Genomic DNA, 26,678 nt, shown 5'->3' on the forward strand with positions numbered 1-26,678 from the left:
TGTCAATATGGCGGACTTCCGGTTTGTCAGGGGGCGTGGCCACAATAATATTTTTTTTTTGTCGTCACACGACGAACGTCTGTACCGAATCTCATCGCTCTACGACAAAGTTTACTTCGGCCCCTCCCCCATTGGCGCAATGTATTTTGACTTTTGTAGGTGGCGCTGTCGCGCCATTTTTTTTTTCCCCAATATGAAACACACATTTTAATTAATTTTTCGCCGGATCTGAATTTTGGGCAAAGTTTGGTGAGTTTTCGACTATGTTCAGGGGGTCAAATTCCTGCTCAAAGAGCAGAAGAAGAAGAAGAAGAAGAAAGAAGAAGAAGCGAGAAAGAATAATAATATTTCCGAGAAAAACAATATAGTCGCTTTCGCGACAATGTTATATTATACATTTTTGGAAAGCTTTCAACGATCCGCACGCACCCGTGGGGTTCCTGGGTGGATGACGAGCGCTTCGCGCTCGTCATCCACTATATACCCCCATTCACACTATATACCCCCATTCATTTTAATACAATAATAAGTATAAAGGGCCCACACCTTTGGTGTGGGCTGTCACTGTTTTACATGGTGAGTTTACGGTTGACATGGGGACAGCGCTTCGCGCTGTTTTTGTGCGCTCCGCGCACTTAGGTTCAGTGCGCTGCGCGCACTGCGCTGTGATTGCGATTACAATAGGCCCTTGCGACGGCAGGCCGCTCGGGCCTAATTAAATGCTTTGTAGTGCCATTTTTAATGCCCAAATATTTAATGCCACCAAAAAACTGCTGCATATTTCATTTCTTAGGATTTGAGAACATTTCAACTCACAGAGGAAAGAGAATTGGACAACTCATGCCCCTAGCATGTTGCACTTTGTTTTACTCATTAATTGTCCGTGAGAGTAAATACTACGCTGGCGTTAGCCTATTAGCTTCTTCTTCGTGATTCCATTAGTGTGTATTACGCCTCTGACCCGGAGGCAGGGAAAGTTGCAAAGGTGGTTTTCTGGCCAGAGACACCAGGGGGACATGAAAGACACCCCAATCATCCCATCAACACTTGTATTACCCCCAGAGGGACTATGAAAAGGATTTATTTAGGTAGACAAGTTACTTAGTTCTGCTTTAATGCACTGGACTGGCAGGCAAAATATAACGGGGATAAAAAAAAATAAAGAAAAATAGCAAAAGCGAGATGAAAGCAGTGATGGTTTTGGAATTAAGACTGAAGTAAAGATTCAAAATCTATGTCAGATCAAGTCCACAACACGACTGCCATCCATTTGTGTCCCTTATGGAGCTCAGCCGCAGAAACCCGCAGTGGTAAATCTGAAGAATGATGGCGGCTCATCAACTATGTGGTAACTTATCATAAAACATATTAATTCCAATAAGAATATTTTATCAACAAAAAGTATGTTTCTTTTTCTCATTAAAATAATCACAGTGCAGTTACCACAAAGCTTAGAGCTTAGAGCAGGTTTCAAGGTGAGCAAAACTGGTGAGCCTCATTTAATTTTTGATACCACTGTACCATTAAATTAATTTAGAATTGACAACACCATCTGTGCATCTGAGCTGAACCAACTCCCAAACAACTTACTCTCTTTCCAGGGGGTCCTGGGGGCCCGGCTTCTCCTGATGGTCCTGGCGGTCCCTACAAACAGACAGTGAATAAAACATAATTACAAACACTGAAAGGTTTATCTGAATAGAATGATCCAGCGCTGCGATGATTTCTAATGACAACGCGGCTCGCTTCAATGACTCCCTCGTTGCGTCTGCCAAAAAGACAATAACACAGAAAAGAATATTGACATTTGGGGAATACGTAACCCCAGGAAAGGGACTCGCGTTGCAGCCAAAAACTAAGTACGATAAAGCACCGCGCCGCCCGAGATGACACTTACTGTGCTCCTTAGACACTTTTATCTGTTATTGCGAAGTTAATTACAAGCAAGTGAAGCTCTTTGTAGCATTTTGTAAAAGGTAAATACGTATTTCACAGTGCAGCAGTCTGGAGGTGCAGAGTTGTTTGGCTGGACTGCACTTGGCATACAAAGCAGAGAGACCGAAAAAAAAGGATATCAAGGGACAGTGCAGCAAAACACACAATAATAATGTGGCGTCCCAGAATATATTAATAGATTAAATTATGCTACAAAAGATCTTCTAACTGCCTTTTTGCATTTGCATAAAATTAATGGTCCTAGAAGTTGGAATGTGATATGCTTCTCGTAGTACAGTAGTGATAAAGAAAAAAGAAAAAATGCATAGCAGTGACTGGGCTCAATATGACGTGCGAGTGCTAAAAAAAGGACATTATATCATTTGAGTTGTTCACAAATGATTGATTGGGATCCAAAAGAGTCTCAGATATTGTCTACATTGCCGGCAGATTCTCAAATAAAGTATTTTAGTTACAGACATGCCTTTAATGTCTTAACCCCCACCTGAACCAAGCACATTTTCTCCAGTTTATCGTTACCCAAATATAAAAGCTTCATGAAAAAAATTGTCAAAATATAGACAAAAATGTGGATGAAAAAGAAAAACAGTGACCAAAAAGTGACAAAAACATGGCTAAAAAGTGATGAAAAAGTGATGAAAAAGTGATGAAAAAGCGTTAAAAAACCCCGATGTGCCGGAAAAGCAACGACAACACAATAAAAAACAGGACAAAAAATGACCAAAAAGTGACAAAAAGAGCAACAAAAATGTGACAAAAACCCATACAGAAAAGCAATGAAAAAAAAGCAATGAAAAAGCAAAAATGTGACATAAATGTGGCGACAAAAAAGCTTTGTAGGCCTTAGCTTTCAATTGAGGCGTCACACTGGCCAAGAGGCTGTAAGTTCTCCGGTCATAAAGCTTTTAAGATTCAGGTGATACCGAACTGGAGAAATGCGCTCAGTTATGGCGGGTGTTAAGAGGTTAAATGACTAAAACGTTGTCAAAAAACAAACAAAAAAAACAGGAAATGATGGGTCACTGAAAGGGGTACAATGGAATTGAAATCATGTGTGCTTACCTTGTTTGTAAAAAGAACAATGTACATACCTAATAAAATGCACAATTTGAAGACAAGTGTTTTAGTGTGTGTGGAAAAACCTAAAAGAACTCACTGGTTGTCCGGATTCTCCATCCTCTCCCTTCTCACCGGCCTCTCCGTCCGTGCCCTTTCACAAAGCGATAATCCCGGTTAAATACGATCATTTGGAATGCAACACAAACATTGTCACCGGCATCGTACTTACAGCAACACCGGGCTCTCCAGGAGGGCCGGGGTCTCCAGGGAAGCCAACAGGACCCTTTCGAATAGAAAAATAAAGCAATTAATAAAAGCTTAGGCTGGGATTTCCTTTGCCTTTGGGACATAGATTAAGTACGCGCTTAGTAATTCACTCAGCTTCCCATACCTAGCTTCCCCGAGGTGCCTAATATAATGGGCTTAATAATAGTGTTGCTAATCTATCGGGAAATGTGTCACCGTACGTCATTAGCGCGGGGCATAAAGTATAATTTCCATCAATAAAACGGGACTTTTACTATTCGGCATGTCCACGAATAAAAATGACTGCCTCTAAGCCGGCTGATGGGGGCTATTACCTTTTCCATATTTGAGCTACAGCTGTGACTGAGTGCCAGAAAACAGTATTAGCTTGACTTACGGGGTTACCCTTTGGACCGTCGTCCCCGGGGGGTCCCTTAGCGCCAGCGGGACCGGCGGCTCCAGGGGGGCCGGCTTCTCCCTTCTCGCCTCTCTCACCTTTGGGTCCCTGTGGAAGGAGGAGGGAGGTGTGGGTATTAGCGTTAAAATGGGTACCGCGGGGAAGTAGACAGCAAAGTGAACAGGCAGTAAGCACTAGCCTCTGGAGAGTGTGCCGGGGAAAGTAAGTGTGAAATAAGAAAGGCAGGCTGCTCTACAGGGAGTGACAATGGGGACTGTACAGAGTAATTTGAACTGAACCCAGGGCTCCACACTAACATTTTGTGCTGTTTATCTGCTGCATCTCTGCTTTACATTTAGGTGGAGGACAGAATGAAGGCGTACCACTGAAAAAATGTCCCTGATTCATCCTAAAAACACGTTCAATGTCGATACATTAACAGTACATTCACCATCTATGCTGTCTGCTATTTCTTTTCATCTTCTACAACTACAAAATAACATAAATATCATCATTTGACTCAATACCATTTAATTTATGAATCTATTAGAATAACACAGTATAGGAAAGGACTTTATTTGTAAAGCACATTTCACACTTGGGCTGAACATATGGGATATACAATATTATTGCGATTTTTCACTAAACCATTGTAACCAAATTGTAAGTAACTAGTTAATCAGCAAATTGTGTCAAAAGAAGACTTAAAACAACACTACATCAGCACCAAAACAAGACTCAAGTTGAACTAAGTTTGCAGAAACTCTGTGTATGTATGTATATGTTTATACTCTGTATATAGCCAGCGTTATTATGCAAAACAATAACTCTTCCATAGATGTAACATTGGGCTCTGGTATATGACGAGGATCTGACTCATCGAGCCAGTGCAAGCAAAGCAATGAGTTGAACCAATTATTTTTTTTCTCATTTCAATCATGTTGATTAGTTAAAATTAATTATAATTTTTTTTTCCATTCTGTCATCAATCAGGGCTCCAGAGTGAGTCCTGATTGATCTTTTCTTTACCATATATATTCCCTTTGTGTAACATGAATTTCCCAAAATGCAATTTCTTTGTTATGTACAGTAATTTAATTTGATGATTTTGACAGACACACAATTGATTTCATCGCATTGTTTTTGGTGCAAACTCCTCACATCTTATTCTACTCCACAAACTCAAATTAACTATTGATGTCTCTGTACAGCCCTCCTCTCAGTACAGAAACATCACTGCGTTTATTATCAAATCAAATATAATCCAATGTGATTTATTACGGTAAAGTGCTTTACTGAGCTGCAAGCACTTTTAATTTAAAACTTCATAATGATATCCAGTTTTATACTATATTCCGAAAATCATCATTATGTAATTACAAAGCTGACATTTCACTTGAAGCGAAATTGAATTTGATGAAGTATTAATTTTACTTGACAAATTGAATTAGAGGTTGCGGTGTGCCAAATATGAACGTTTTACATCAATATTTCTCGCACTGAAATGAAAACACGAAGAGAGAGTTAGCAGGAGCTCTTTCTTTTTTCTGGGAGACTTTGCTGCTCATCAACTTTGTGCATGTTAATGACGCCAGTGAGTAGACAGGGACCAGACAAAGGACATTTGAATGCTGGTAACCACTCTGCATTAGAGAAGGGCAATCTCCTCGATCTGAGGGGACCCTTAATTATAATTATCGAGGAAAAAGGCCACTAATGATCAGTGTGAGGCAAAAGTCAAAACAAGGTAATCAGAATGTACATAACTCTAAGGCACGCGTGGATTTATGAATATGCTTGGTTGTGAAATGAAAAAGAGACAGGGAAAGTATGCAAGTTCCAAAGCCACACTGCGGAACATCCTAGGTTTACAGTATATGTGCTTACGCCACAATACGCTCACATGCCAGTGACACAAACGTGCTTCTGATGCTCAGCTAGACCCCACCAGAACCTAATGTGTGTGTGTTTGCAGCTGATGCTCGGCTACCTGTGGTCAAAGCAACATCTCCATGGAAACTAGCTGCTCAAGTCCCGCCCCCCACCAAAGTTACGAGCCACGTCTGAGGAGAGGCGGCCAATAAAACAGTTATACTCACTAGTACGCAGCTACTAATTTAACTTGGTTCATCAATTTGACATTTGATAGAATCTGTAGAATCCTCATTGCACCTTTAGCTTAAGAGCTTGGGAAAAGTCTGAATATGTTCTGCAGTGGTAGGAAGTCGTGCTGAGCATAAAAATGATGTTAATGTTGTGAACCTCACGCTGTGTTTTACTGCTTCTGTATTTATGGGTTGAAAAAGGGCATTACTTAAGGCACATTTTACAGCATCAGCAACACTCGCAATGACATAAAGCTATGTATATTGATAGTAAGAAGTATAAAACATAGCATTTTCAGACGCACATTTAAGCTGATCATTTCACTTACCCCCGTTCCTGGCTCTCCTGAAGGTCCTGGGTTTCCAGCTTCACCTTGTTCACCCTGCAGAGAGAGAGAGAGAGAGAGAGAAAAAAACTTTCAACAATCAATAAGAATGACACACTTTGGTTCAGACGCCCTTTTCTGATGTGACACAGAGTGAAACTTTTCAATGGTTTATTTGGCAGATTCATCATTAAGCTAAATGACAAAATAAACTGCAGTTTTTCAGCCGAGTCCAAATGCCTTTCTAATAGTGTCTGATTGCCAAAATTATTGAAGGTTACTGCATCGCGAGTGCCCTCTTGAAGTGTTGGCAGCCCTTCATTCTCCATCATGCTGGCTCGCTTTAACAGCTGCAGTAAAACATTAACTATTTATTGTGGAGCGTTTTGCCAAATGGCTCTGAAATCCGGTTGAAAGTGTGGGTAAAATTGACTCTAACAGTGTCTAGCGTTCACCCAGCTTGAACGTGTTTGACGAGGGGGAAGGCAGTGACAGCGGGTGGCAGCTCTGGACAGGGCCAGGAGCAGTGAAGCATCGGCCTCCATCACAACGGCCTCACGCTGCGCGGACAGATGCAAGTCGGAAGTGCCCCGAGCGGAGACCTACCTTCTCACCCACGGATCCCATCGGGCCCACACCGCCAGGAGGACCTTGAGGACCCTACGGCAGGAACAAAACAAGAGAAACAAGAGGTCATTATCAGCCAACCTTGGATAATATATTTTATGGTAAACAGCAGCGTATAGAGAAAAGTTTTGTGATAGCTTAATGTAGTTGCAATCAAGTTTGTGTTGACTTGAACTGACGACAAGTTTATATTGAATAACATCCAAATAATAGTGCAGAGCGGAAACTATTTGGATTCACATTGCAGAACAATTGAAAAGATTAATATTCCTAAAAGCTTGCTGCAAATAATTGTCAAATAATCTTTTGTTGGGAGAGTAAAGCCAGTTTTACCGGTTCAAAATCCTTGTGTGTATTATGCAGCTAGCTAGTGTTAGTTTGAAGCTTCGAGTCCTTTCAGAGGAATGATAGTGAACATGAATAGGCCTCTAGGAAGATGCAAACTTAAAGCATACTTACATCGGCTCCGCTGGGACCCTGAGGACCTCTGGGACCAGGTGGACCAGGAGGACCCTGCGCACGAGAACGGTTTTGTTAAATCGAAGATCAAATAAAGAATCCGGGATTTCCTTTATCGGATGTGTGTCTTACCATTGGACCGACGTCACCGTTCTCTCCCTTCTCACCAGGAGGTCCAGGAAGACCCTAAAACACAAGAAGAAGCAGCTAAGTAAGTAATCAGAAGACAATCAAGTGCAAGTGGCAGCTGCATGAATAAGCCACACTTCCTTAATCATTTAAATGTGTGTGCGCGGCTAACTGTATTTACAGCAGCTGTTCTCCCTCGACTCTTAATAGATTTCATTTGCAACATGTAGCGGTGTAGTGAAATATTAAACATACCCTGGGCTAAAGAAATAATTAATCCCCTGATTTCATGTTTCAAATGCGCCCTGCTGTGATTAGTAAATGAATATATTCAGTATAATACAAGCGGCTAGAGCACTTGGTGGTGCATTAGATTGGGTTGCGTTGAGGGTGAGTCTCAAAGCAACACCAGAAAGCTGTAGGCTTATAGTGTTATGTATTCTAAAGCTAGTCACTGCCAGTAATCATCTATTCTATTCTGGTTCCGTGAGCATTTTGGACAAAATTGGAAGAAAGAAATAGAACTGACTGCCTATTATCTTGATGACAAAATGTTGGTATTTGATTTGTCAGGGGGAGCTGAAGCTTTACGAACAACAACAAACATTAAATCAATAATCCATATTGAAATATAACTTTTTAAATGTCATGGAAAGTTTCTTTGGGATTAATATATATAGCATATATTATGTATCGTTTCTTGGCAAGAATGGATTGAGTTCTTTTATGCGCCTTCGCAAATGTGTGAGTCAGAGATGATTAGTCTTAACTTTTTGCAGTTCTTTGAGGTTTAGCTGAATTATGCTCTCTAAAGGTGCGAGGCATCGAGGAACTTGAACTTGTTTCACCCCTGACATTTGGACGATTGATTGTTCCGATTAAATTGCTGCTCTTTCAGTGTCTGTGTCTGATGAAAATACAGTCGGGGTTTCATCACTGTGAGGTTAAATGCTGCATTCCACTTGTCCTCGGGGGTCGGGTCTCTGGGCTAGGAGAACCTTCTCATCTTTTTTCTTCAAGATATACAGTGTGTTTACATTGTAGTACGATAAGATAAGATAAGATTAGCTTTTATTGGTCTCACAATGGAGAAATTCACTTGTTAATGATTTTTCCACACACTTTACATATGGCCTCCCTGCTGCACATCAGTAAGGTAAAGAAGCATGTCCTCACTCAGCCAATCAGAAGAGATCACCCTACATTATAGATCCCACTACTGTGTCATTTGACCAATCAGCAGAGACTTATCAACTTCCTGTTTTCTCTGAAGTCTGAAAAAGACACACGTCTGGCTAAATTCATGGTACATTTCTTTAAATAATTTGAAAACTAACCATGGTTAGTTGATAACTCACACATTTTATTGGTGAATAATTGTGCTAAGTGATGATACATGTGTTGGTTTTGGAGGACACAGTGAAATGAGTGAAATTACAGCATGAAAAAGGCAGGCACCATATTTGATCATACGCCCTGTTTACGCCATATTTGGACATGCCCATTGCACCTATTATTCATACTTATAGTAATTTCGTGACAAAGGAACCAATAAACCCTAGGAATATGTATTTATGTTGCCAAAGGTTATTTTAGTTCTGGAGGTGACTGACCCCGCCCACTGCAGGTAAAGCACAGTCACATTACAAAAACTCTTGCCTATGACAGGTGTGATCATTCAAACATCAATATCACAAAATACATTGTCTCCTGAATACCAGCACCCCCTGAGACCTGAAAGTACTTTTTATATATAAACCTTTGTATATTTTTTTTACCCATAAAAGGGCAAAGAACCAAATACGGTAACTTCGCTCACATTGATTTTCTGCATGATGATGAAAATTAACACTCTTAATTTTAAATGATTTATTTCAAAGCATTTCAATGAGTGCCCTGTAAAGGGTTAAAACACATGCAAGGAGAATGACATCTGTAGGATTCTTCAAACTAGTTTTCGCACCATTTACGACGGCCTGTCAGTTAAACTGATCCAACAAGCCTTAGTGCTCGTCCGCCATTTGCCTGCATTTCCAAAGTGTGTTTGCGCATCCACCCTCCAGTTCATCCCTCGCTGAGAAATCTCATCTGTGTAAAGGTCTCCTCCAGCCTGAGATCGTTAGCGCCGGGGCTAATTATGCTCCGTGGTGAATGTGCTCAATGACAGACTGACTATCCTCGCCGGTCGGTCCACACAAGTAATGGAATCGCAATGGGAAGTGAATTACACCCAATTAAAAGCCCATCGAGCTCTATCCCGTCGAGATGGGATAGCACCTTGGGATGACGAGCAGCGGGCTACGTATAATTTCATCAGGACAATGACCCGACCCTACCGACATGTTTGACTTGAGGGAAGCTGATTACTATTAAAACACATAATTACAAACAAATGGGCCACTGTGCAGAAACGGCCCGGCTTATTAGATAATTAGGAGGCAACAAAAGGCCATTAGGTCTAGTTAGAATTGTGATTGGTTCATGGGCGATGTAAGAAGGGGACAAGCTTTCATTCTGTCCCTTTGTTTGGAGCATGCGGGATTCAATAGGGGAATGGACAATAACAACACGGAACTGACATGAACATACAGAAAAGATGCAACAGCGTAAATTTGAGATCAACTCAGTGAGAAAGAAACTGTGAATAGTGACGTCTTGGACACCGAGTTACTTGTTTCCCGCCTAAAAATTGCTTGTAAAGCTCTGGGTTCGTCCGCGCCTCAAAACTCCATCTGCTGTGAAAGCCACTGCCTCGCCAGCACAAAGAAAAGGGGATAACAATCAGTGCACAGCTAAAGCTTCCTGGGATTTGCAGATATCCAAAGGAAACTGAATCACAACAGAGCATCAGCAGAACATATTTGTTCCATGGACTCAGTGACACCTCGTACAATCTATACATCTGCGCCTGGAGTTAGCAAAGTGAACAGCTCGTACTGTTTTATTGTTTCACAGGTCAAATGCAGAGCAATTGAATTATAATGGAAACAAATCGTACAAATATTTATATCAAAACAATATTATAACTACTTCGATGCTTTGACTCAAGGTCGCTTGATGTTAACTGATTAGTCCTGTACTGTGACTATGATTAGATTTAAGATGTAAATACATTGCATGCTTTTAAATAGAGAGAAGACAACAATATGAACTTCTAATGCTTTTTTTCCTGACCCGTCCCAACCCAACCCAATTAAAATGGGTCTAACTTTACCGACCCAACCCAAATTCGCACACATTATAAAGGCGGCACATGAGCCGCTCTGCAGTTGGCTGTCACTCATACGGGGGTGATCGCGGCTTCACTCTGGAGAAATGGCGCTGGTTGTTTTGTTTTGTTACTGAGCCGCTGAGGACACCTTTGAAATCGCTCATGGACTTTCACAAGGCTTTTCTTTCACCACGTCATGGACAACTCTTTCTGTCAAACTAAACGAGAGCTTGGAACCAAAGTGGCCCAGGAGCAGCCTATGTGACACAGCGTGAAGCTGCTCGCTCGTCAGGCTAGTAAGAAGCTCTTGCCTTGCTATTTTATCTGTGCCTTGCTTCTCGCTGCTGCATCATTTTCAAATGTTGTGCATGTGTTTGGGCCCTGACACTACCGCTGTGCACACATGTGGAGCTGTGAGGAAAGTCATGAGAGCTATAGGCTGCATCAAAGCATGCTAATTATACATTTACCTCATAAAACTGCACATTCACACACAACTAAACATATCATACTTTAAGTGAAATGTATGGATAAGAATATACTTAATGTGTGCGTTTCAAGCCTAGGGGTTGACCACATCACTACATGGTAAGACCTTATGGATAGAACTTATTAGGGCCTTTCCAGTTATTTTAGTAAAGTAATGTAATCCTTTGGCGACTATTCAAATTGCAAATCATCACGCTGCTCTGTAAGCATATCATCTGCATCTGTCTATTGCTCTTATAAAGTTTTTGTACATGTAGTGTATAGAATTTGAGATTATCTGATCAAAGCCGGTAAAATTTGAACCTTTATTTTTAGCTACTGTTAATATGTGAACAATGTTTACGAATACCCCTATAATGGTACATTGTTATGGTAATTATCTGAATTTACAACATTCGGTCCTGAATTCTATAAAGACACTGACCTGCAGACCGATGGGACCAGGAGGACCAGGGAAACCACGGGAGCCTTCGTCTCCTTTCTGCCCGAACATACCCTGCTGACCTCTGGGACCAGGCTCTCCATCAGCTCCCTGAGAACAGACACAGACATGTATTTATACTGCATCTTTCCCATATGGATATGGATATTCTGTGACCACTTTGTAGCAACCTAATTTTGTGTCTTTTTTTTTCATGAGACTGAATACATACAAATGAAAGAGCCTCTTGAACAAATACACAGTGAAACAAAATGCTCAAAGAACAAAGTTTTTGCCTTATGTCATCAGTCTTTTCAGAAAACAGCGGCTTGTTAGCTTCAGTTGCTTTTAGTTTTTCTCCTCAGTTTATGATCAATCGACACAGTCCAATAAAGTTTTATTGATGAGGAATACAACAAGCGAGACACTTACAGCAGGACCGGGGGCACCAATTGGACCTTGGAGACCGGGTGGACCAGGAGGACCCTTAACGACAACAGAAACAAGTCGGTGACAAAAAAAATAGCAAAATGTCCACACCGTGTGCTGTAAAAATGTGACTTTGCTGGTAAATGTTTTGTGTGTTCACTCACCTGCTCGCCTTTGTCGGCTTTGCTTCCCTTCTGTCCAGGTTCCCCGACCTCTCCCTAAAAAGATATATATATTGGATTATTACTAACAATATTGAACTTGAATACTTAAATTAACCAAAGTGTCTTCACTGCTACGGCAACACAAACCTGAAGAGCTGTGTTACCAAGCGAATAACCATGATATAAGCAATAGATTAATTTACCTTGTCACCGTCCTCTCCGGGTGGACCCTGTGGCCCCGCGGGACCCGGAAGACCGACCGGACCCTGGACTCCATCGCGACCAGCTGGACCTTGAGGTCCTTTCTCTCCCTAAAACACACAGGTGATATTTCAGACCAGTTTAGAAATAGAAACAACAGATCAAGGGTAAGCATTATTACGTTTGGAGTCTGAGAAAAACTACTCACAGGTGCACCTTTCTCTCCAGCGGGACCCGGGGGACCTTGAGGGCCAGGTCGACCGGACAAACCAATTGGTCCAGCCGTGCCAGCACTGCCTCTCTCACCAGGGGAGCCCTAACAGGATTTAAGAAAATAAATAAGTAAAAAAAACAGGAGCCATGAGAGGACAAAACGCTGTATGTACGACGCCGTATAAACGCCGCTCCTAGTGTGTATTCTAACAACAAGCATTCACATTAAGACATCTACAAAGCCAGATGCGCCAGAGTGGCACGGCTAATGGATCAGACACAAGCCCTTTCTGAGAGGAATAGTGTGAAAACAGCACAAACACTGAAACAGGTGGCTTTTAAGTTCTAATATACAGCTCGGATACTTGAAAGCTCCGGGTATTATCCGCCGACAGGAACCGGCCGCCATGCTGCTGCTTTCAGGATCCTCTGATGAAAATGCATTATTTGTAATAGGACTCCAATACAAGAACTGAACTCACATAAATCCATTACTCATAAGAGAGAGTGACACTACGGCTCTGAGTAAAGAATAGGAGACAGGGATTTGAGCAAAATCCAAAGATCCTCAATATAAGAGGGAAAAATTGTGAGAGTCTGATCCTGAAAGTGTGAGCCATATTGGATGTGTTTGCTGTGCGGTTTGATAAGTTTTGTTTGTTTCATAGACCACTGGAGCAAACAACTGTGATAGTGAGCTACCGCGGCACTTGAACGCTCCAGTGACAAATCTGTGTGTGCAGCGAGATGACACCAATCTGCTGATCCCCATCAAAACACGCAGGCAATAATGATGTAACACTAATGGTCTCATTACACAGGCTTACAAAATTACCTATCTGCCTTAGAGATAATATCTTTAAAGCCCGGGGCTGCCTTTGAAAATAATACTTTTATTTCAAACCATATAAAAAGTGTATTTAACTTTTGTTCTTCTTAAATTCATTATGACATATTCTCTTTTATGTGAAATTCATCTAACAGCGCCTTTCAAGGCCTCCAGCATTGTGAAAATGCCTCTGCAATTAATTATAGAATAACGTTAATACTTTTGATTGTACGCACTAACATTTCAAAATACTAGCCATTTTAAATAATCTACAAAAAGCAACTTTAATGATACGTGTGTGCAAATATTTCATTTTTGTGTTTTTTTGATTGCAGTGAAGAACATTGCAACTTCACTGAGTCAATATGAACCCTGTACTGTAAGCTCGGTGATGCCTGAACTTGATTGATGAGTGCTTACCACAGGGCCAGGTGGACCTTGGGGACCCTCTCCTCCTTTTAGACCAGCAGGACCCTAGGGAACAATGAAGAAGAATAGATATGATTCAAAAGACTTCACAGCAGGCTGGACATTTGACTCAATCTCAGCAATACACAAGATGGATGTTTGGACTTCGAACTCAAAGGGAAAAAAACATATCTCAGAGACAAGCGGAACTTTAGGATTTTTTTCTCACTATCTCACTGTATGTGTTGCAATACGCGCAGCAGATGTGGGATCGCGTGCTAAATCCCTCTACGTTCCCTCGCTTCGTGTCAGGGATCCGCTTTCCACCGCTCTCCCGAAGAAAACATTGCAGTGTGGGTAATGAGTCTGTGTGCTGGCTGGTAAATCACATTGGCGGAAAACAATCGGGCACGTGGCGGCCCGCAGAGTCCCGCTGACCTTGAGAAATGCAAAATGGGTTGCAAATAATCTGTGAAATCCACTTTTCCAAACGTCAGACTAATGGCCAACAGCTGCCATTAATAATTCAAATATTATGTGGATGCTCCTTTTGAAAAGTATACAGAACTTTACAAGTCAAAAGTCACATTTTCTTCTCTAAACATCAGTATTGGTCATGAAACCCCCCGTATAAAGTCAAACACTACTTTTGAGCAGTGCTTTAGAACACTCTATGATTTAGACATTTAAAAGTAGACGCCTCTTCTTTGATGGTAGGACCATGATGCATTGCGGCAGGTGAAACCGTATTGTCAATGCCGGCAATGCGAGCGCACGCCTGGCCATTTGTGAGACGTCGCGCTGGATTTCCTTTGGTGCAGATTGATTGCTGAGAGAGAATTCTGGATGGGTGCCTCTAATGAAGTGAATGGCTTTGGATGGGCTCTGGGTTCATTTGTTATGTGCCATTGTTCTGTCACTTCGCACTAACAAACATGCGTAAAGAAAGGCCGTGATGAATGGGCGCAGGTGGGCAGGAGTAGGCGGCGATGGGGGAGTGTGCTTACCAGGGCGCCCGGTAGACCTCTCTCTCCGGGGAAGCCTCTCAGACCGGGGGGACCGTCTTTGCCAGTTGCTCCCTGGGGGCCTGGGTCTCCCTGTGCACAACAAGATGCAGGTGTAATCCTTATTATCATAGAAAACAGTCAATAACAAGCAAAATGTCACGTTTTCAATGCAATTCTACCACATCATGACATAATAGCAAACGGATCTTCAACTGTCTTTTCCAGCGGGCGAAGATTGAAGGTTTTGAATCTTGATTGAATCTGATTTGACAGTACGTACTTGAGCACAAATGGGACCAAAGTTTTGGATGTTATTTCAACACAGAAAAAATCACTTTAGTTTTCTCATGCTTTACGAAATGAAACAAAATGCTTCAGGTTGTTTTCAACTTGTTCATAACTTGGTATGAGAAAAGGAATTGCTTCGATAAATGTGACGAATACCTCAGCTGTTTCGCCTCGACAGAAATCACATTCAATTCATGAAGGTGATGTAGAAACATTAAAGGCACTTAAAAATTAAAATGTTGCTATAGGGAAAATGCGCTATACCTTGATCCCTTGTATAAAAATGAGAACAAAGACTTAATGACTTCACTTCCCTTGAGCAAATAATCCACTATCTAGCCGTGTTTTTACTCAGCCTTTCAATCAGATGACCTTTCTTGTGGAATCTGCACCTTTCTTTACACACATTATGAAAAATGTTTAGACTACAAAAGTCATCTACTCAGAAAAGCGTTCAATGACAACAACAAAAAAATGCAATTTTAATGTATTGTAATAATCCTTGCCTCCATTTGACTCGAATTATACTCTTGTGACACAACTGTTGTTCATATTAATGACCCCAGTGGTCATGAATGCTAAAGAGCATTTTGTTTTGCTGTCGGCAGCTAAATGAAGGACATGAAGGCAAGCAGGTGATGCAACAATGAATATGCAAATTATGAATAAACAGAAGATATTTTCACACTGGAGCTGCATATGATTTTGAATGGTGTGGATTGTATTAAAACCACAGTGAGGGACAATCCAGGGTCATGAACTAAGCTTCAAATTACAACCCCAATGCTATTTTTGCAATGAGTTATCGAAAGATAGAAGACTAGGAAGAGTATGTAATGCATTAGACATTGTGTTTGGCTGCCTGTAGTCAATAAGCAGCAACATCACCTTTAAGATGAGCTGTCCCACTCCCAGCAAAGTTTTTTTAGGTAATTTTCACCAGCAACAATTCTCGAAATGAGTAAAATGTTTGTGTTTAATCCAATTTACTCTGTCTTGAGTATTTCGACGTTAACAAAAAATGTATGTGCAACCTGCATCAGTAAAATAAAATCATATAATTTGTATACATTGAAAAGTTCATTGCACGAAAAGCTGTAATTTTATTCACCAATATATTAAACTGAGCCACCGATGTCTCCTCTGATATATTGCACAGTTCAATACAATGCTCCGTGAACAACTTTTCAAGCCAAGGTCGAAAATTACTGATTCACTTTCCTCTTAACCTTATCCCGAGACCAAACTTTCTTTATCTTTTTTAACGTAAAGCAATAGTGCAAACGGCCGGGAGTCTCTTGGCACCTTTTCAGTGATTTATTTGTTAAAGCACATTTCCAAACAAGGACATTTTACTAAAGAAAAAGTTAGTTGTGTCGTTTTTTTTTCTCTCTCTCTCTCTCTTATTGGCAGACTGACTTTATCTGCAAACAGGAGGCAGAAAGGAGTGTGGGAAGGCTTGTCTGAGAGCCCTGTAAGAGGATTTGGGCAGCGGTGCCAAGCCCCTCCGCGAAGTAAAGCAAAGTGTCCCTGGCATACTGATGTATAGAGGGCAGGGCGGAGAGAGCGGGCGAGGCAATGTGTGGGGCTGCGAGTGCTGAAGGTTTGTGCCCAGCTGACGCTCTTGATTAAACTGTCTGCTTGCGGGAGATGGGAGAAAATGAAAGCGTTGGGGGGCACGGCAGAGGGGGAGGCCGGCTTCGGAGCGGGCCATACTTCTGCAAAATGGCTGCTGTCTCCTCCTAATGGGCACTCAATTGGCGACCGAAGAGGACTGAGGGGAGGAAATTTAGCCGGACGCCGCCTGCCTCTCAGCTACTGTATCTTCGGCTGTTGTGGTAAAAAAGAACTAGAGAAATACGAGTATAGGCTGATTCAATCAATGCACAAAGTTTACATTGATGTATATAAATGGCTCAAGCATGCAGCACATACTGACTCCACAATGCAGCAGTCCAGGAGATGGTTTTCGCAGATACATTTTAGAAGCTTGGTTACCTTAGAAAAATGTAAATATGTAATAAACTAGATCAATGAGCTGAATTCATTCTCTCCTTTTCCTTTATTTTTTCCAACATAAAGAGGTATACACAGCTAAATGACAGACACGCTTCAGCTAGCTAACACTAGCTTGTTTGAATGATTCCAGAGGGAGAAGGGTTTATACAAAACAACACATCAGCTCATTGTCGTATTTCTGACTCAGTTGTTTCTGATGAGACGAGGGTGAAGAAAACAAAGCCCAGACTTTTGTTTAACGCGGGGAACAAGTGAATTTGTTTTTTTTATAATATCACTGCGTGGTTTGGGTGTCACAGTGGCAAATAAAAAGGGGATTGGTTGACAAGAGAATTCACTTTATGCTCTTAACCAGACATCTACGCATATAAAAGCCAAATCCATTGTCAGAGACTTGGAACATCTTTTCACAGAGTGCCTTTATCTACAAAGAAAACGTCTAGGGGCTTATTTGTGCCCAATGCAATCAGACGACTGAACAAGCGCTGGTGGCGTATGCTTCACATAAAAAGAGTTTTTTATCACTGACTTGTTTTTATCCCTAACTAACCCATTATTGTCTATGCCATTTATTATTCCCACCTGTCTTGATTTGTTGGGATTTGCTGGGATTTTGTGACTGTGATGATGAACCAAAGATACATTTTCACTTAGGAGGGCAATAAAGTATATCTGAATCTAAGGTTAAAGCAGAACTAAGTAACTCATACCCCTAGAGGCCATGAGCACCACTGCAAGTGTCGTAGCATGTTGGGGTTTTTACTCATTAATTGCCCGTGAGAGTAAATACTACGCTGACAGAAAACACAAAGAGAGAGAGGGATATTGTACATCCAATTACACAATGAAGATATTTTTTTTTCACTCAAACTTGGCTGTAAATACTGTTTAAGTGGTGCTAGCCCACAGTTAGCTTTGCCCGTTAGCCTGTTAGCTTCATCTTCGTGATTCCATTAGTGTGTATTGGTGGCTCTGACCCGGAGGCAGGAAAGTTGTAATTGTGGTTTACTGGCCAGAGACACCAGGGGAGATGAAAGACCCCCCAATCATCCCATTAACACTTGTATTACCCCCAGAGAGACTACGAAAAGGATTTATTAAGGTAAACAAGTTATAGTTCTTCTTTAAGGTGCTTTATTCCCTCTAAATGAAATGTACCTCATGTAATGTAGCTAGCATAAATAAAGGTGCATACTCCCCAAACCAACTGTAAATGCTACAAAGCAACAATAACTAGGGTCAGTGCCGTGGATTTAAGTCTTAGGTTCAGACTTCTTACTAAAACCATTCCACCAAACTTCCTCTACCAAACGTTTTCTGTGACTTATCTGCTGTCCTGTTATTTAACATATACATTTCTCATAAACTATTGTGCTATATGCCAAACATTACTCAAACTATTCTAAAAAGTTTAGGTGGAACTGGAACTAATACTTGGCTTGGTATCTTAGCTTTGTACAATGCTAGAGGGCAAATGTATTAAACATACTTCATGCAATCCAGCAAAAAAACAAAAAAACAGCAGAAGCACTTGGCCGAGGTTAAAAATCTTGTTGAGTAAAAAGTACAAGGAGAAATGGGTTTTAATCCAGAATTAATTTGTCACCAACAATATTTCAGTATTCGAGTAATTTTGAGCGAGTGCCCTCCAGAAATGTAACCGCGCGGCGATGCAGCTGCGTCATTCGGCAATCGGCACTATTAAATCATGAACTATAATTGGGGCTGCATAAATTCAATTTGCAGTCCACTTCAATAATCTCTCTTTCCTCAATTCAAGCTGCACTCAGCCCGACTCACATCTCAATCTTTAAACAAATTACTTTCTAAATCTGCTTTGAACCGAGTCTTGCCCTGAGAAATCAATGCGTTGGAAATTAAATTTGAGCAACAACAGGGAAAAAGAAATCAGCATCTTGGTACCTTACAGTGAACACATCAAGCAGAATTGTGACTTATAAATATTCTTGTGAGCTCCTCAGTATTGATGTTTTAAGTCGTATAACTTAAAGTAATGTCTATATACGGACAGTTTATATACGACGACTGCCTTGGTCTGGATTTTGAATTAGCCTTGAGCGCTCACTGGAGGCCGCAGTGAGAATCAAAAACAAAAAAATGAAAAGAACAAGGTTTGGAGCTCGTGGTAAGCGAGCAAAGCAATGGTGCCATAATGAAAAAACACACTTTGAGCACAGAACTGCAATGAACGGGTCCAGTAATGACTTTGACAATGTGAAGGACAGTTCAGGAGTCCAAAACACGAAGCAAACACGAACAAATAACCATAGGAAACAGGGTTACTCAAAAAGAAATGCTAGTTCAAGTAGTTTTGAGTGAAACATACACAACATGGTTAAAGCTCCAAAACTCATGATCGGAGACCTTTCAATGTAATTTAACTGTACCTTGGCGCCCTCTTTTCCTCCAGCTCCGGGAAGACCCTGCTCTCCAGGTGGTCCGGGAGGTCCAGGGTGGCCTCTTTCACCCACAGGACCTGTCTCTCCAGTGGGTCCCTAAAAACACCAAGAAGTGGAGCTGTATTTATTTTGACATAAGTGCCTCAGAAAAGTCGTCCATCAGGTCATTTCTAATAAAAACGGTAGCTCTAGCGCTATATACAGTAGTAAAATATCCTTTTTAACAAGCAATGAGAGAAAAAAAGTATATATCGTTTTTTTGGCCTGTAGGCTCTATTTGATGGCAAAGTTCAGAGAAAAGGCTGTAAAGAGGTGGGAGAGACATTCAGCAAACTATTTGAGCCGGGTATCAAACCCATGGTGCTTGGGATAGAACAACATCAGGTACGACTGTTGCCATATGCACACCAGCCGTAAACAACAGACTACCGACTGTGAAGTTTGTAAAGGGTATAATGCACTAAATGAGCTGCATGAAAGTCTCCAAAGGTATTTGTATACAAGAGGCAGCTTGTACTGTTTTGATCTTAGCCATTAAAAGATTTTTCAAGGTCCAACACAACAATAAGCTGTGCATCCATTTGATATCATGGTCTATTGACTTGATCTCCATCTAATCAATGTGCATTCATTAAAAGATATTCCTTACCTGCGGCCCGACTACACCTCCAGGACCAGGCGGACCAGTCTTTCCTTGGAAACCCTGAAAGAGGATTACAGAATATAGCATAAACAATACAATCTAATAATTTATTCTCAAAAGCAGAAAAAAAAAAAAGGTTGAGCCATGGTACAATAGTTTGTAATTCTCCTCTTCTTGGCAAAGTTCTCAGTTGTGAAAGCCCTACGGATATGACTTAGCAGAAAGAAGCGAGGCTCCCTTTCTCAAACACAGACAGTAAAACTAAGAGACGGACAGAAGAATCCTTTGTGGATCTAAGAAGAGCGCCGTGTAATACTGGAGTCCTCAGTATTGGAATAAAGCATGAGGCAAAGTAAATGACCTAAAGGAAAATGCACTGAAGTAAAGAAATGTTTAGAAAATCCCTTTTAATTTGTACAGTGCAGAAAGTATGACAAACAAACAGTATTATATATATGGCAATCTCTACAGAACAGTACTTAGATTATCAATATCTATATGTTTTAAGGGAATTCTGGCCTCCCACAGTTACAATTAGTCCAGAATGCAGTGTCTTCTAACTTCATCCAAACACAGCCACATCACCTCCACCCTCCCCTCCCTTGCACTGGCTCCCGGTCCGTTTCCCGATTGATTTTAAAGCACTTCATGGTCTCCGCTCCTTTATATCTAACTGAGATTTTGACCGTACATCGCCCCAGCAGAGCTCTCCAAGTCCTCCGATCAAATAGTTCTGTTCTAGACGTGCAAAGTCCCGGTACAAACAGTGGGGCGATCGTTCCTCTGCTGCTGCCGTGCCTAAACTGCGGAACAGCCCATCCCTTAAGTCTACGTGTTCTCACAGATCTGTCCCTTTTCAAGTCCAGATTAAAGACTCTTCAAACTGGCTTTTAACACCGACAGTAGTAACGAACTGAAATATGTCTAGGATGCAATATTTCAGCGTGTCTTCCTGGTGTTGTTGTAAAGTGCTATATAAATAAACTTTGATTGACAGCCTGTACTGTATATAATTATTTGCTTTGCTCTCTGATTACCGTTGACATAAGTGACACATTTTCCGAACCGGAGTCTTTAGCAGCCATTTAAATCCATGCGCAGACTCTAAAAGCATCGATTATACCGTGCTGTGATTTATGCCGATGTATAATTCAGCTCAAACCCCGAGGCCGCGCAGTTACCGCATCAAACCCCTGACGCAGACAACTACATTTTTTACACCCACTACTAGAAAGCGCCTTCTCCGCCCCGGTTTGAGCTTGCTCTGATCACTTCTCATATCAGATGCTATAATAAACCCACGGCCGTAAACACCCAAATGAAGACGGGCATCGTTGTTGCTGGGATTGCAGGGCGCCGCTCATGTGTGCCGTGTTATCTATAGGAAAGAGGCAGGCGGTGGGAAGCCTTAATGATACAGCCGATGATCTGTCAAGCTTTTAGTAGAATTTATTGCCCTCCGGGACTCGTCAAACCAAGGTGCGCCGATGCATACCAAGTGCGACGGAATCAAAGCTAAGAGCGAGCATTCACAGCTAGATGGGATCAATTTTTACTTATTTTTTTTTCTCTCTTTTTTTTTTTTTTTTTTTTTAACTGTCAAATAAATCGGCGGCCCCCTGGGGGTTTCTGAATATGCAATCGGTGCAACAAATAGAGTGAAGTCGTTTTAAAGCTATTTGGTGTAAAAGTGTTTCAACCGCGGCCATTATCCAGGCTTTGAGAGCAAAAATGTGAGATCTGATAGTGCAGTGCATGCAATTTAGGGTGATAATTCTAAAGGCAGAACTGTATAGCTGTGACACAATGGTAATGGTTCACCCAAATGCAATAGACTGTAAATAGAGATAGCCCAACCATCTTCACTGAAGTCTAAGGAAAATGTCGATAATTGGTGACCAAGCTATGACACTAAGTTTGAGAACTGCTGCTTTGAGGGGAGACACTACAGGCAAAACTCAATTTTTTCAGGTTTTGGGCCAAATTGGTCTCTGAACATAAGCTTTCACCTGGAAACAAAAAATATACCTAATCTTCACAATGACATGTTGAAATATTGCACTGATTCAATGTTTCCCCATAGATTTATATGGGGGGCCATTTTCTCAAAACACATTTTTCTATCATTGTGGCGGCAACATCTCCATGTAAGTAGCTCCTAAAGACTTTTTCCAGCCTTGGATTGAACAATATTTTTCAGAGGCATTTTTTAATATCTAATTCCTAGCCTGATCTATGAGTTTTGAATGTCATAAAATCCCCTCTGAAAAAGTCTTGGTAACTCATTTATCATTATTCATTACTCATTTATTTTTAGGCATAAAACACCTTGTTTTTATATGAAAAAAATAAAATGACAGAAAACTTGCAATGTATTTTTTTCTCACATCCATGCCAGTAATCTACAGCAAAAGTTTCAAAGTGATATCTGTAAAAAAAAAAAAAAAAATCCCTATTCACCTGCAGTGTCTCGCCTTAAAACATTGTAAACTACATTTCAGTCCAGGAGCTTTATTTCTGTGGTTTTATTCAGCTGAAACCCCTCAACAGACAGGGAATAGATGCTTCTCCATGCGCCTGGTATCCATCACCGGGAGATAGGGCCTGAGCCATGTAGATTGTCCCTGACAGTGTTTAGTGTGCGGTGGGTGAAGATGACACGCTCAGATAGCACCAGGGGCTTTGTCTTCCCTGTTTAGTTTACGATTGGTGTCGCCCCATTTGGCATCCCGCTGAGATATTTCATCACTGGTTGTAATCCGCGCCGGATAAAAGCAGGGCGTTTAAAGCGAAGCGACTTGATTTAGAGGATCAAATGTGTTTTAGAAGGAAGGGGGGGGGGGAGAAGTTTAGCTTATTTTGGCCGTTTGACAACACAAAGTGCTTTGAATATGACATGGATAATCTAGATCAAATGTGACCTTATTTATGTGTAATGTGTAACATTTTCACCCAAGAAACATCAGGTTTGGTAAAAAATATTTAAAAAAGATGTCATGTTCATTGATTCATCAGTATTTTAGATCATTTTGAAGGCTCTAGTGACATAGTGACATATGACTTGGAATGTTCCGCAGTATGGCTTTAAGGCTGGAGAAGACATTTGTCCAGTGCCTGAGGTCCCTGGTCTAGATGATGAACCACAGTCCTGACCCAGTGAACCTATGGCGGGTGAATAGTTTGTACCTCAAGTGATTTGGAAAATGTAAATACTAAAGTCTACAAAGGCCAGTGAATTGCAAGTGTGTTGTTGATGTGAAGTTCTTGATGTGAGTGTGCACATTTTAACCTCCAAACCCCCACCTGAACTGAGCATTTTCTCCAGTTTGGCTTTACCCTAATCTAAGAAATGAGGATGAAAACGCAACCAAAAAGTGACAATAAAAAGCAACAAAAAAAAAGACGAAAACACGATAAAAAAGAACGACGGAAACACGCAAAAAAAAAAAAAAATTAAAAAAAGCAGAAAAACAACCCAAAAAAACAACCAAAAAACAATTAAAAAACAACAAAAACACGACCAAAAAAACGCAGAAAACACGACTAAACAACTACGAAAACATAAAAAAACACAACAAAGAAACTACGAAAACACAATAAAAAAATAACAAAAACATGATAAAAACTACGAAAACACGACAAAGAAACTACGAAAACACAAAAATTGTGACATTAATTTGGCTATAACGTGACAAAAACGTTACAATCATTCTTAGAACAGTTCTTAGCTTTCAAATAGGGTATAAACTCTCCAGTCGAGAAGCTTTTAGATTTCATTAGGAGAAAATGTGCTCAGTTAAGGCGGGGGTTAAGAAGTTCAAGACTGCAGTATATTGAAATGATTGGGGCTGTAAAGACATATAATGTGCTGAAAACTGACAATACCATATTGAAATTGTTATCAACTGAACAAAAACACTTACTGTTTCTCCTCTCTGTCCAGGGTGTCCGGGCAGTCCATCCTTTCCTGGTGGTCCCTGTTGAGCAAAAACACAGGTCAATCACTTTGTTGCCTCATCATAGCTTTTATTGACAACTTTTTACCATTTATTTTGTAATAAATGATGATATATCGCCCCATTACACAATTTTAGATACTGACAAGTGGACCCAAAATGAGGAATACACCATGTACATTTTATATTTGAGAAAGCTACACTAGTGAGTGAGGTCCAGGAGCCAGCTATGAATCCAACCTTCAATCGATAGCTGGAAATTACCGCTTGTCTCCCACCGAGAGCCGCGGAGTGAGAAAACAGGCTCTGCTCCGATAGCAGTCAGACTAACGACCCCCTAAACAGAATTAGGGATATCACCACGGTTTACCACACCCCATGAACCCCTCAAATTAAATCAATCTTGACTTACAATGTTTACAAACCAGGGTAATTTGCAAGTCGGGGCGAGGGGGATGTGAGGATAACACGGACTCTGGTTTATACAGTGCGTATCAAGGAAATACTTACAGGTGGCCCCTTTGGTCCGGAGAAACCGACGGGTCCCTGCGGTCCTTGAGGGCCCTGCAATCAGAAAAGAAAGTTAAAAATGAGAAAGTAGAGGATTGGCTCACACACAAGAAGGTCCACATGGACGCACGGTCTCACATTTTTGTTGGAAATTGAACATTCGCGTAAAAATAGTCTGCTAAATCCAAATAAGCGACTAACAGCAGTAATATATCTTTGAAATGCCTGAAAATTACAATGTCTGGTGTGTCTAGCTTGCCAATGATTATTCACAAAGCTTATAATGTCATAGCTAAAAATAAGTAATAACATGAAGAACCAAGAATGAAGTCTAAGTATCTCAGCGTGTTCATTTATGTAAATCTCTTAACATGCAGTGAGTAATCCAAATAAACCGTTTCCAGCGCTATTATCCTTTTTTTCAACCTTTGTTTTTCACATGAACACAGTTCTTGCATATTATATTTTACTTTCCCTTCAGAGCGCCAGTTAGAGTCAGGTTAAATGCACTGTCCCCTCTCAGCAGCGCTTTGCTTTCGCTCTGATCTGGAGTCAGACTTTGCCTCCGTATTCACATAGGCGTAACATCTGCTGTCAGAAGGAGCGACTGTTCCTGGATCAGTTTTACAGTTCCTATATCGCGTATCCTCCTGCCTTGGCATTTGATTGGTCAGCAAGACATAACCCCGTCTCACCCCTTGCGACGCCGTAATTTTACCCGCCTCTTTATTCTACCCGAAAAAACGTAGGAAGGAAACATGTGTGTGCGTAATGTAATAAATGGGACTGTGTTGTAGTTAGAAGTGGCGATGATATGAGCCATATTTTGCGCATATTTATAGTGTATGATAGTTTGTGCTGAAATACGATATAATTATTTCAGAATCTGGCAACCCTGGCTAGAGGGTCTGTTGGCGCAGATGTGTGACCCAAACGCGAAGGCAGCTGTGGCTATCTAGCTCACTACCATTTAGTTTAGTTTACTTTATTTTCAGTCAGTATCTTCACACTACAAAACTACTTTTGTTAACAACAAAACATGAAAACAATGAAACAATGACTGAAAAGGGTTTTGGATGAAGTGAAACACTTATCTAAAGCCAAACCCTATTACAGCTTAATTACAACTTAAAGCTTTTACCACCTGCAAGATAAATAAGGGACAAAAATGTGAAAAGCACCATAGGAATAAAACCACCCCCCATTTCCCTTTCTCTCTTTTTTGCGATCAACTTTACGCATTGTTATGGGGCATGTTCTTCCCCCTCCTTTCCGTTGTATTTTATCTTACTTGTGAACTGTATGGTCTGCTTTGATGCACCAAGAGAAAAGAAGACATTGTTAACTGTGCTGCAGCCCTATTACGAGGTAAACGACGCAGGAAGCAATTTGGCGGGATGTTACCAAAGCTAGGTCATCTCCCGAAAGCTTATTTCAATCCGTTTATGACAAAACCACCGCGGGTCATAGCCTCATGCTCTGATTAGCTTTTGGAGTGTCACCGCGTCATTACGGAGAGAACTGTGAAGTGGCACAAAGCCCTTTGATCGAAACCGCCTTCATTTACAAGCGACGGAAACGCGGGCATCATTATTAAGGCGATATCGAGGCTGGCAGCGGTGGACCTGCTGCGAGAAGTGTCAATTCTGTAATGGGATCTGAAAGATTCAATGAGGATTTGTTTTTGTAAAGATCTGGAGATTTACAGTCTGTCCTTGCTTTAATAATACAGTACCACATACATAAACGGCTACATTTAAAGGCTCCGTATTTGTTTGGGTTTTATTTGTTTACAACAATGGAATAGGGAGCGTGAAACATTTAGCCGTGGTCAATATAATTCCAAGCTTTCCTTATACATATTTAACATCTCGATTCTTCAAAGGGAGGAGTTTATAAACAAGTATTACAGCTTTCAGCCTGCAAGTTTGAATCTACTTGTACGGTTTACAGTAAAAAACGTATTAGATTTCACAACTAGCACGTTTTCTCCAGTTTGGCTTTACCCAAATCTAAAAGCTTCTTGATAAAAAATCAACTAAAAACAACAAAGTGATGAAAAGGCAACAAAGAAGCAACAAAAGAGCGACAAAAACGTGCTGGGAAACAACAATAACACAACAAAAAAGTGACAAAAACACGGCGGGATAAGCGACTAAAAAAAGG

At 40.9% G+C, this 26,678-nt stretch overlaps 1 protein-coding gene across 1 annotated transcript in view; it reads right to left on the reverse strand.

Moving 5' to 3' along the window:
- col11a1a (collagen, type XI, alpha 1a) overlaps positions 1-26,678 on the reverse strand; it is a 92,793-nt gene that overhangs the window by 24,158 nt on the left and 41,957 nt on the right. Inside the window, exons 36-54 of the mRNA XM_079576018.1 lie at positions 24,513-24,566; positions 23,970-24,023; positions 20,053-20,106; positions 19,392-19,499; positions 14,677-14,766; positions 13,682-13,735; positions 12,428-12,535; positions 12,222-12,329; positions 12,019-12,072; positions 11,858-11,911; positions 11,429-11,536; positions 7,308-7,361; positions 7,176-7,229; positions 6,696-6,749; positions 6,093-6,146; positions 3,659-3,766; positions 3,245-3,298; positions 3,113-3,166; positions 1,591-1,644 (exon numbers count right to left, since the gene is read on the reverse strand). Coding sequence (XP_079432144.1) covers positions 1,591-1,644; positions 3,113-3,166; positions 3,245-3,298; positions 3,659-3,766; positions 6,093-6,146; positions 6,696-6,749; positions 7,176-7,229; positions 7,308-7,361; positions 11,429-11,536; positions 11,858-11,911; positions 12,019-12,072; positions 12,222-12,329; positions 12,428-12,535; positions 13,682-13,735; positions 14,677-14,766; positions 19,392-19,499; positions 20,053-20,106; positions 23,970-24,023; positions 24,513-24,566 — 1,332 coding nt within the window. The remainder of the gene's footprint in view (positions 1-1,590; positions 1,645-3,112; positions 3,167-3,244; positions 3,299-3,658; positions 3,767-6,092; positions 6,147-6,695; positions 6,750-7,175; positions 7,230-7,307; positions 7,362-11,428; positions 11,537-11,857; positions 11,912-12,018; positions 12,073-12,221; positions 12,330-12,427; positions 12,536-13,681; positions 13,736-14,676; positions 14,767-19,391; positions 19,500-20,052; positions 20,107-23,969; positions 24,024-24,512; positions 24,567-26,678) is intronic.

Source organism: Gobius niger, assembly GCF_951799975.1.
Source record: "Gobius niger genome assembly, chromosome: 18".
Classification (NCBI taxonomy): domain Eukaryota; kingdom Metazoa; phylum Chordata; class Actinopteri; order Gobiiformes; family Gobiidae; genus Gobius; species Gobius niger.